Genomic DNA, 12,116 nt, shown 5'->3' with positions numbered 1-12,116 from the left:
AGCTTAAAAACTAATAAGTAACTGTCGCTCGACCGTGTCTGCTTGCCTTTTCTTTGTCCCGTTTCTCGTATTGCTGCCTTTCTTCATTCCTCATGTTACCATTTTATTCTTTCCGCTATTAAAATGGGTCCTATCATACTCTGTATATTTTTTGTTCCCGGATATATTTATAAAATATCAAAATAATTTAATAACTTGTCTTAAAAAAAATGTTTGAAATATTATATAATCAAGATTTTTTCTTTTTCCTATTTGGCTATTTGTAAGATTTTTTATTTTTTTTTTTAAACTTTTATTACTTTAATTTATATTAAGTTATATACTAGAATAATATAATTTATATAGGAACAAATGTGCAAGGAAGCTCAGGTAATAAATAAGGGATTAAATTAAATCTTGGGCGAAAAAAATCGATTTCAGTTTTATTTATTTTAGTTTTATTCACTCTATACTTTTTTCGATATACTTTATATCTTTATATACATTCACGGTTGTAAGAATGGGCTAAGCTAATTGCTGGAAATGTATCTTCTCCCGGTAACAAAATTCGCTCATAGCCCATAGAACGGCTCGACAAAGCTAATTCCTCGCCAAGTTTCTCGCTTTTAAAGCCGAAGTCTCATAAATTTAAAACAGAATCTCTCGATGTCCTCTAAGATTTAGTCGAAAAAGAAAGAACAAGTCGTGTGCTCGCGGGTGAATTATTTTGCGATCCGACAGTCAGGATTATTGCAATATTAAACCTTAATTTCAACGAGATTCTGAAGCTTTCTTGCTCAACTTAATTTATTGACATTTCTTCGTGATTTTATTAATAATGACAAATATCTTATTCACATGGTTAATAAATAAATTCGCACTTATACCTATAATAATTTGCAATGACTTTATAAAGACCAATCGATAATTGCAACCAAAATGATTAATTCTCAACTAATTAACGATTATAAATTACTCTCATAGTGCGAGGATTTGCTTCTTCTATTAAATATTTCACAAATTTATTTTGACTTTAGATTTATCGCTTTTCTGGTAATATTCGAATAATTAGGCACCCCCGATGCCTGTGATACTGCACATGTCGATCTGAAACGAATGTTTAAAAGAGTGATACGTTGGAAAAGACTGATAGATACGCGCGATAGCATCGGTAGGCGGTGGTCGAAGTTACACCATTCGCCTACAAACCGTGGCAATAAAATGAATTTATCGATGCCGCAAAACGGCGGCTCCTTACTCGCTCTCCTCCCGCGGTCGTACTTCATTTTGCCGATATTAAATGCTGTAAATTCAGACCGCCACCTCCATCCCTCTTCCCCTCTTTGCCTAGTTCGCCCTCTAGCTACTACCATATCGCCACAGGGTGCTGGGGAATCGATGGACTTGTGTATATGTATATGTCTGTACATATATATAAGTATGTATAGTATGTGCTTACATAAAATGATGAATTATATCAAATATCATCAAACTTTCTTTTAAATCTTTTCACGATTATTAATATGTAAATAAAGAGCCCATCTTCTTTAATAATTTAAAAGAAATTATATATATTTTATATGATAAAAAATTATGCAAAAATATAGAAATTGCTTTTTATTAAAATATATTTTTATAAATATTTTGATAGTTATCGAAACGATATGTGATATAAAATCATTGAATATTATTTTTAAAAAATATAAATGTATAAAAAATATCTAAATTCCATTTTTATTTTTGTATTTTTTGTATAAGTAATTTTTATCATGTTTCTCTGTAGTTTCCAGTTATAAATATACCGAACATAGGAGAAAAAATTTTCTTAAATCTAAAAATTTTCATTTAGTTTAAAAAAAAATAATTTATCACACACAATCTGAGAACTCTCTAATTTACTTCTTTATGGCTATATATTTTTATTTTATATTAAATTTAGAGCATAAAAAAGCACAATTGCCTGTCAGTTTTGACATTTCTCCTTTATAAGCTATATTATAAAGCAAGAAATGGACACATTTCTGCTCCACTACATCACATTATAGCTACATTATATCATGGTAATTATATTACATCTATATTACGTATAAAATAATTACAGCTATATGTGATACCCAAATATCACATTATACCCCCATTAGACCAACACTATTACATCACGTCGCAATTACATTACATTATTTCATCAATGTGACTATCGGTTGAAAAAGAGCTACTACCGATTTCGCGATCGCTTAAAGTAATTATTATTAGATAAAATCATGACGCATCATACAAATAAATCGATTTGTCGCGATCGATTAAAACGATCGCGATCGGAATTTCGTTCAGGCTGCACTTTCGTTTCTGCCTTCATTTGAATGCAATATCGGCGGTTACTTTGTAATCAGACTCGTAAAAGCAAAGTTTACGAATGAACGATCTTACGCAAAAAAAAACCGAATCATATCCGCGTATATATAACGATGGTGAGAGGAAAATAACGAGGCGGTGAGACGCCGCCACGTGCAAGCACTCGGGGCATCGTTGCATAAAATTCACCAGGCATCGACGCCAGGAATTTTCGTTTCGATCAAAAAACTAACCGGACCACGAATTTGTGTTGTAACTTTATGACGACAATGAAGCTCGGCCATTAATCGCGCGTTTTATCGCGAATTTTTAATCGAGAGACCCGACATGAGAGCAAATGATTCATTTGTATTTCACGTATCGCTACGCGGATTATAAGATGTGATAATTTCATATAAAATTCTTTCCGATCGAGGACTGTATGTAACAATAATACGATTAATTTATTTAGAAAAGAAAAAATTTATTTTTATTTTATATAACTGTGTTACAATTAAAGAAAAAAAGAAATTCGTTTTGAATCTATAAAATGTTTATAGAGATTTATTTAAAAAAAAGTGTTAATTTTATATTCCATTAATTAGTTAAATTAATCTCATTGTAATCATTAAATTAATACAATGGAAAATTATTCGTATATGAAACATGCAAGGCGATATATCTGTTATATAAACACATTAGACATACACATGTATATATAATATAAAAAATTATATTGTGAAAGGAATTTCCAATATAAAAGATGAATTATATTGCGGGATGTATGTGAGTAACATCGAAATGAGATATCGCGGATATTAAATATATGTACCAACAAACTAATATTTTTTTAACATTAACATTTTAACGAAAAAACTTTTATTACAGTATTTCAGACACAAGGGGATATATTATACAATAACGAGAAAAGAAACACACATGAGAGAGATGATCACATAGCATAATAACTGATTGACTTATAAATAGTATTGAAAATTAGTTTCGTAGACAATATATACAAACATCAATGTAATGTCTTCTGTTTCGCTTTTCTTCGAGAAAAACGATTTAAAAAAAATGATCTGTTGCGTATGACCAGGATACAATTGGTCTGAATATTCTTGTTCTCGCGAAATACAAATAGAAAAAGAACCTGCGAGTCTTTCTCGAGACATATATAGATTCACTGCGATCACATTGTGTGCCTTTTTGCGCGGCTTTCTGCTGCGCTATCTCCATCCTATGTATGCGAGCATAAACGAGCATCGTTACGCTTGCATCAGCATCAAAGGCAAATACGACACGTAGAGGACGTGGCGGCAATTTTCAGGAAACGTCAGGAAACCCACCTTTATGATCGCGGGGGAGGAAGGGATAGCCTAGAAATCCTTACCTGTTTATTAAATATACATATATAATTAAAATCAGTTTTGCACACGTGGACGTTGCAGCGATGCATTATCAGTCCTCGATCAAACTCTAGCATCCATATCTTTTTGATGACACCGCAAAAAAATTCTTTGAATGATTCTGGCGCTCTTTATCTTTTGAGTGATTATTAGATATATGTACAACACTGGAAAAATTAAGTTTTAAAACAGGCTAAATTAATAAAATCGAAATAAATGAATCAATATTGCCTTCACCTTTTTTCTTTCGATCGATAATTTTATCTGAAAACCGTAACAATGATCATGGTTTGCATTTAAAAACAACTTGTATGTAAAGAAAAATTGTCTGTCACAATCTAAATCTGTTTGTAAATATGAATCAGAGGTCCATAACAGCCAGCGAGAATGGAGATGCAATTGGATCAGGGGAAGATCGAGAGTTCTCGCGTGCTGGAGATTTATCGCGCAATAAAATAAAATAGTCGTAAGCCGTCGCTCTACAGGCGCCGTTTCTCCCCCATCGCGAAAGAGCGATATTATTAGAATCGCGATTGCTAGCGTGAATCGCACCATATGCAGCATCGTGCGAAATGCAACAACAACAACACATGCGTCAGTTCTTTACTGAAGCAATCCGTGTCCGCAACGCAGTCCGTGTCGGTCATTTACCCTCGTTTTATACGATGCTAAATACGAGCTTTCTTGCCTCGTGAAATGATATTAATCGGCAGATTTGTATCGTTGTCAGATTTTGCAAGAGTATCGTTATCAGTCATAATGACGGATTTATAAATACAGATTTAATAGGTATTTCGATCAGGACAACATTAGCAATATTAAAAAAAGCCAGATTAAATAAACTGATTATAGGTTTAAAATTCGCCCATTGGCTTAAATTATTTCTCTTTTGTTTTAATAAAATAATAAAATAAATTAATAATGAAACAAAGAAATAATATAAATAATTATGGATTCAATTAAATCATTTTTTTTTATTGTAACAAGTGTTAATTTATTATTAATTTCTATTATTTCGGAAAATAGTATTTATTAAACAATATTTGTGAATAATACAACAGTTATATATATGTCATCTTATAATCGTATAGAATAATATTAACTATATTTCATAATTATACATTCTTACAACTATATGAACAAAGTACAACAATTCGATTTTCGTCAACGCAAATTATGGTTTTTTTTTATGCACTGCTTATGTACATATATAGAAAGACTTATGGACTCATAAAGATTATAGAATACAGATTTCTTTCATAAAGATAATAACTTTTTCATAGATTTATAAAGATTTATAGAATTCTTAAATATAATAATTTTTACAAGCTAAAGTTCTTAACACATTATTGATATTTAAATACATTTTACAGTATTTTAATGATAGAAGTTGTATAAAAATTCCTAGTAGACAATCACATCACTAGTTTAGAAAAGATAATCATTTATCATTATATACAAGATATTATTACTTCAATCGAATATGTAATCATTAATGTATGAAATTATATATGAAAAATATTAATGATTTGATTGAAAATTCCTAAAACACTTGGAATACTCAGCATTGATAATTATTTAAATATTGATTATTAAATACTGATAACAAAACATGAAAGTTTTAAATAAATATTTAAATAAACTTAAATATTAAACATAAAAATGCATTTGACAAGCGTTAAATTAAACATTGACGTACATTTATGCGAGATATATAAGATCCATAATACTCTGCGCAATTACAATTATTAATATAATTATTAAAGGATCATTAAATATAATTAAAAGGCTAATAATAAAAGGAAGAGAGCACAAATATTATTATAATATCACTATTTACAAGTTTTTCTTCAGTACACTTTTATACTTAAATACAATTATTCTTTCTTTGATACTAATCAAAATACAAAATACATATGAAAAATAGATTTACAATTTATGATCGAGTGATCATTAGATTTTCTCAAAACGCATTCGTACCTCTGCTGTTTTCTACAATTCGTCTCCTCTCCCTTAAAAGCTCTAAAAATTTTGCCCTCGGACTACCAGGATATTTTAGTTCCATGCTCAGAGATCCTACAAATTTGGGATTCGGTGATTCGAGCCTTAAACTGTTCTTTGATCTCGGTGTAATTTTTCGCGTGGTTTCCTCTTCCGCATCAAACGTTTGTTCAGCCTCAATCGATTTCGCAGGATCTATCAGACAATCGGAATAATCTACTTTTGTCTCGAAAATAATCGGCATCTCGATTTTGAACGGATTATCATTTTCCTCTGACAATTCGTTGCCGCGATCGTAAAATTCTTCAAGATCGATCTCAGATCCGATCGATGTCCTCGAGCCAATATTCTCTGTACGATTAGAAAGTTTTGTTTTCCTAAAATTCCGAGGGCTACTCTCGATTCCGCGAATGTCGTCGAGATAATCTTCGGCGGCGGAAACTTGATCGAAATTAAGGATTCCACGAGTATCCTGTCGGAAAGTCTCCCGTAACTTGAAGTAAGTTGTCGGGCTTTGAGACCTAAGATCGCGCATTTTCCAGAAGCGTTTCTGTCGCAATTGCCTCGGGGTTTCATACTTGCGCAAATCAGCTGCGCGCATCAATTGATCGAAAATCTTACGTTCCAGATCATCCTCCGGTATGATATTGTTGTTCTTATCATCAAAATTATGCTCGTCGATTTTGATTCGATCTCGCCGCTCTGTCTCCTTTAACATAGACTGCTTCGTGACGTCAGTTTGATTGGAAGACAAAAAGGGCAAGGAAATGGTAGAAAAACTCGACTTGTCACTTTGGCTGATTACGTCGTCCTTGACGTTCTCCGACATCTCGGAATCTATGCTGAGACTCGCTAAACTCGATTTAGCGCCAGCAGACTCGACGTCGATGCCGTATCTATCTCGAAGGACCTGGTTGTGCTTGCTGACCTTGTCGATGCACGCTTCCAGTCTCTCGATACCCTTCAGACATTTCACATAGGACTCGACAGCAACGACTTCGTTCTGTTGCAAGTACTCGTCGGTGTCATCTTTTAAACTCACTTTGCGCCCGCGGAATTTTAAGTGCTCTTTATCCGCGCTAGGTTTATTCCCTCGACAGCCTCCTCGTCTTCTGCGATGCTTTCCGCAGCTCTCCAACATGTTTACAGCACTCATGTACTCGTTGATAGAGTTCATGTTGCGCATGAAGATCATCGCCTCATTCAAGTACTCTTCAAGAATGTTCTTCCTCTTCAACATTGTACGGGTATCCTCGTCGTTGACGACGCTGTCCGATTTGTTACAAAATTCCTCGCAATAATCATTGTTGGAGAATTCCTTTCCGTCGTTTAATGATTCTCGAGAATCCTCAGAATCTTGATCCTCTTTCGAAATAGAAAGAACTTCCTCGCTTGTCGTCGATTCTACCTTTTTTTCTCGCAAGGATCGGTCAGCTTCGACATTCGATTGGACGATGTCCAAGTTTTCGGTCACAGCTGGCTTCTTCATCTTCTTGATAATGGACTTCACAGCTACCGAGCAGTTTCCCTTCGGTGCCAAGATTTTGTGGTCAGTCACGACGTCAGTTATCTCTTCGGGACTGCTGGGATTCGAGAAGGATACCTTCTTCTTACCGATATTATCAGACTGATTGAACGCTTTTACGTTCGCTTCTTCTTCGGAGTCGCTATTTACGAGATACGACGACGTCCCTAGAATCAACGTCTTGTAATCCTCTATTGGAGTCTTATCCGATACTTCGGTAGGTTTTCTCTTTGGAAACTCCACCTCGGTATCGTCAAAATCGTCGTCTATCAACGATTCGGCTTTAATCGAATCCGCGTGATTCGCTGACTTTGAAGCTTCCTTCTTCGTATGCGCTACAACATCTGGAGGACAAAAACTCTCGTGATTCTCATGATCTTGCGTATCCATTGTATTCGCGATTGACTTTTTCGCGATCTTTTCTTCATTATAATCAAGGCTATCGTCTGAAAAATTATAATCACAATCCAACAAATCCTTTATCAGAGCAGATTTTTTTAAGTCTTCGAAACTGTCCGCGAAATCTTGATTGCATGATTCGTAAATTGATTCTTCTTTATTGACTGAAGTACATTCGCTGATTACTGTAGAAGAAGGCAAGTTGTCAACTAGTGTATTAGTATCTTGCTGTGCAGCAGGTGAAGCGACCATTATTTCTCTGCTATAATCGATAAATTCTGAGCATGGAAAAGTCCAGTTTTTCCATAAATCTTGACAAGCAAGTCTATGTGTTGATCTTTTAGGACTCAAATTGTAGCTACGTCGTTTGGCGACGAAAGCCCGCGTTAAATCTCCCTTCAAGATCGGTCGTTTCCTTTGACAAGGATCCTCAAGGTCCCATTCCGTCTTCGTATCATTCTCCTTCATCTCGATGACAGAAGAAGTGCCCAGAGAATTCCTGAAGACCATTGATTTTTTTGTTACGGTTTCTTTTCTCAAATCAGAAATTGCATCAAGACAGCTATTGCTTTTCGGATCCTGAAAAATGTTTTCAATCCTGAAGACTCTACCGTCCGCCTGAATAGCCGTCGATCTTACTGTAAAATCCTTGAAGAACGATCCTTCGGTTTCATTCTTAATTTGTTCCGTCTGAGATTCCTTGTCGCTGGAAATGAGTTGCGGCTTCTCTTCCATGGCATCACTGCCATCCGTCACAGCAATCTTCGACTCTAAACCATTCGTGCTTTCAATCGTTATGCTGATCATGTCCGGTAGAGATATGGAGATGACATTTCTCTCAGGATTGTTCACTAGCGCGCGCTGGCCGATCTCATGAATCAGACCGCAGCAGTGACTGCGATCTCTGTTCTCCGAGCTTGCCTTCTGCCGATTCGCCACTTCTCGATTTCCGTTCTCCGTTTGCACCGCCGAGTTTCTACCGGATGATGCAAGGAACGTGTTGGTCGAACTGTCCGTGCACGGTATCCTCCTGTCAGCTTCTGGATAAAGCTCGGATATCTCGGCGCTAGATAGATTGCTCTCGGCATAATTCTGCGTATCGTCGGAAAGTATCCCAGAATCATTTCGCGGCGAATGCAAGTCATAGTCGTCAAAGTCGAGATCGTTGGCCAAGCTTTCGGCGTCTTTGCAGCGGAAGATGCTGGTTCGCGGTCGCCGATCCGTCAGCGTGGCCATATCTTTAACTCTGAGAACAGGTAATCGGTGATTCGCCATCGCGATAGCCGCGACGTTGTAATCTGCGTGCTCTTCTGTGAGAACCGCCGCATCCTGGAGAACCACTTTGGGTTCATCTGTCAGGCACGCCGTGTCCTTGAAGCGCAACGTCGACGCCCCCTCCGTCTGCGTGTCTACGTTGTTTCTCCGTCGTTTCATCAGCATCTTCCGCGAGATCTCCTGGAGTCTCGATCGTGCTATAAGACTGCTAGACACTTTGACATCGGTACCCTCTGGTGGCGAACGAATGTCCGATGCGCTATTAGACGCCATATTACTGGTCTCCTCCGTGTGCTTCCTACTGGAGTAAAGTCTCTCCGTGACAGCCGCGACAATGTCGGCGCGTTTTACTCGCTGAATCGCTGTGTGATGTCGTACACCGCCCGCGGTTGCCGCTTCCTGATCTAAAGAATTCTTTCTGCGTAGTAGCTTGTCGCGCGTCAAGCTCGAGATTAGAATCTGCTCGTCTTTAGAACTACTTGAACTGCTGTCCTTGCTAGTCTTCCTCTTCAGATTCTCCAAGCTCGGTTTTCTGCCGATGCTAAAGCTTCCTGGCTTGCCGATATTGGAATCTTTCAAGCTCTTGTCAGACTCGTTGCTGTTCTTCCTCTGTAGATGATCTTTGCTGCCAACGTTACCGATCGCTTTCCAGATGCTTCCCGATTTAGCGTTTGCCTTGCGATCATCGATCTCGCGGATGTTGTTGAGCTTCTTTCCACGATCGGGCAGCGCCGGACGCTTTTCTAAATTCGTATGCGATCGCTGAAGATGATCAGGGATCAATGATTCCTTCTTTTTGCTGATACCATCGATGGAACCGAACTTCTTCGAAACGTTCAAATTCGACGACAGCAAATCGATCGAGTTCTGTTTGCTGAACTTACCCCTCGGTCCGCTTCTTCCAACAGATGCTGGACTCGGCGGAGTCCTATGAAACTCGCCGATTTCTGAGTCTCCCAGAGCGTTGCAAGAATTCGCTGAAATACTGTGATTATCAGGATCAACGTCATCGATTGTCTTCTCTGCTTCTTCAAACTCTTCGTTGCCACCTTCTATGAAATCAACGTCAATCGAGTCTTCCTGCACCTCGTCGGAACAGATTTCCTCGATTTGCGTCGATGATTCTAAGCTGTTATCTGGCTTAATCAGCACGGCCACTAGTGTCGGTATGTCTACGAAGACCGGCTCGTTAATTTCATCCACCACTTCGTCTTCCTCGTCGTTTAGTTGGGTGACCTTGGCCTGATTGTAATTGTTGATGAAACAATCAGGGACTCGTAAATGCTCGTAAGAACTAAACTTTCTGATGGCTCCTGAAAAGCCGGTTTCACAAATCGTTACACTATCACTAGAGCTAAATCTTCTAATCGGAAACACATCAAGAGATCTGTCATGTGCAAACTCGTCCTTGCGATCGGGCTCTTTGGGTCGTAAAGTGTTAAGCGGTTCCTGCTCTTCGCGATACTGAAAATCCGCCGTCAAATCCTTTGAACTTTGAACTTTACCGCAGCAACATGGTACGTTAGTCTGCTGGTCGATATCCTGCAACAAGATTTATATATAACCAATATTATTTTAATTGAGAACAAATATATAACGTATTCGCGCAACAAAGTTTCTCTTCGAACTATTATTATGTGTGGGTGTCTTAAATTATCGATCCTTTCTCCGTAAATTATTTAATCAAACAGAAGAGAGAAAGAAAATTTTTTTCTACATAATATTTTTTATAATATTTTACATATTAAAATATGTAATTATTTTTCAATAATATAATTTTTCTTTCCATTATAAAGCACTAAATTGGCATTTAAATGAAGGTGACTTAAACCGGTGGCAATTTTTTTAGCTTTCTATTTCCCGCTCGTAACAATTCTATTTTAATATTTTATTTGCACACACACATATATAATTATAATATACCTTTAAAAAGGATTATTATTATATATATGTGTATATATCATTTCGGATTTGAACGATATAAAGCCTTTGGGAAAAAGAACGTGGACGGACGGAGTTGCAATTGCGAATAAAGCATGAGAAATTTAATTAATCGACAATTATGCGACACGCGGAAATGAAGAATAGCGTCTGCCTGATAGAAATGGAAACGCCGATACCTCGTTAAAGCGTAACACATATCAGCGTGCTGTATTTTATCAGCGATCGTTCGGCCGATCGCTCGCAACGGCCGGGCGCTCAATAAGTGTCAAATAAACGATCAATGAATCTCATTTGCGTAATGACATCGGACAATATCGCGCGGCGCCGCTGGTATTGGTAAACCCCGATAATAAACTCCCCCATTCCCTCCCCCCTCCCCTTCGCGACCCTTCGCGCGCGAACTAAAACCCGACTGAAAAATCGGCCGCTATTTATCGCGGATCCGCGCGCTCCACGTCGAGCAGAATTGCGAAATTTGTTTTATAATGCCTCGCTATTACCGATCGCGCGCCGCTCGAAACTCATTAATATTTTGCGCCGGCAGCATGCGAATCTACAGCCGTGTTATAAAGTCGCTCGATCAACATCAGGCCGGGGGATTAAATCCTTTCGTGTTTTCAGTCTCGCTTCTGCCGAGCTCGATTTTTCATTCCGCTCGCGTCAAAAGACAAAACGAGAAAATGGTATTAATTTTCCTTCGATTGAAACAATGCTTTTACACAAATAGTTGTGAAAAATCAAGAAATAATATGCAATAAAACGTGCAAATAATATATATCTCTTTCTCTCTCTCTCTCTCTGTTTCTCTGAATTAGAATTATCATTATTATTCAAAATATTATGTTTAATTGTTTAAAAAATTTTATTTGATTATACAAAGTTGAAACGATTCTTTAGATTTATCAATTTATAAAATTCCGTATTTGCCTACTAAATTCGATTATATTTCCTCGCGTAATTTGGATAAGTCGAGTGAAAAATCTGTTAAATTTTTTACCTTTTGCTGTAACAGGGATTTTAATCTGGCGACTTCGGCTCTTAATTCACGGATGAGTCTCTCCACGGGATCCTCGTTGACCACTGGTCGGTTGACCACGCTCTGCGCCCTTTGCGCAAATCGTAAGGTATGTGCAGTCTCGTTGTAACTTCCGCTGGCCGGAGATATTGCTGAAGGAGAAGACATAAACTCGTATCAACGTTAAAAATATCTAACAAAACAAATGTTGTACGTTCCAACTACGACTATTTAATCG

General features: G+C 37.2%; 1 protein-coding gene across 3 annotated transcripts in view; it reads right to left on the bottom strand.

Annotated features, from left to right (window-relative positions):
- Nucleotides 1-5,619: 5,619 nt before the first annotated feature.
- Nucleotides 5,620-12,116, bottom strand: part of LOC140665964 (uncharacterized) — a 38,176-nt gene continuing 31,679 nt past the window's right edge. For all 3 annotated transcript variants that reach the window (XM_072892604.1, XM_072892605.1, XM_072892606.1), the window contains 2 exons: nucleotides 11,861-12,030; nucleotides 5,620-10,461 (listed from right to left, as the gene is read on the bottom strand). In XM_072892604.1, the coding sequence (XP_072748705.1) occupies nucleotides 5,683-10,461; nucleotides 11,861-12,030 (4,949 nt within the window). In that variant the 3' untranslated portion in view covers nucleotides 5,620-5,682. The remainder of the gene's footprint in view (nucleotides 10,462-11,860; nucleotides 12,031-12,116) is intronic.

Source organism: Anoplolepis gracilipes, chromosome 5, assembly GCF_047496725.1.
Source record: "Anoplolepis gracilipes chromosome 5, ASM4749672v1, whole genome shotgun sequence".
Taxonomy (NCBI): domain Eukaryota; kingdom Metazoa; phylum Arthropoda; class Insecta; order Hymenoptera; family Formicidae; genus Anoplolepis; species Anoplolepis gracilipes.
The sequence above is the reverse complement of the archived record's forward strand: the minus strand, read 5'-3'. Positions and strand labels throughout refer to the sequence as shown.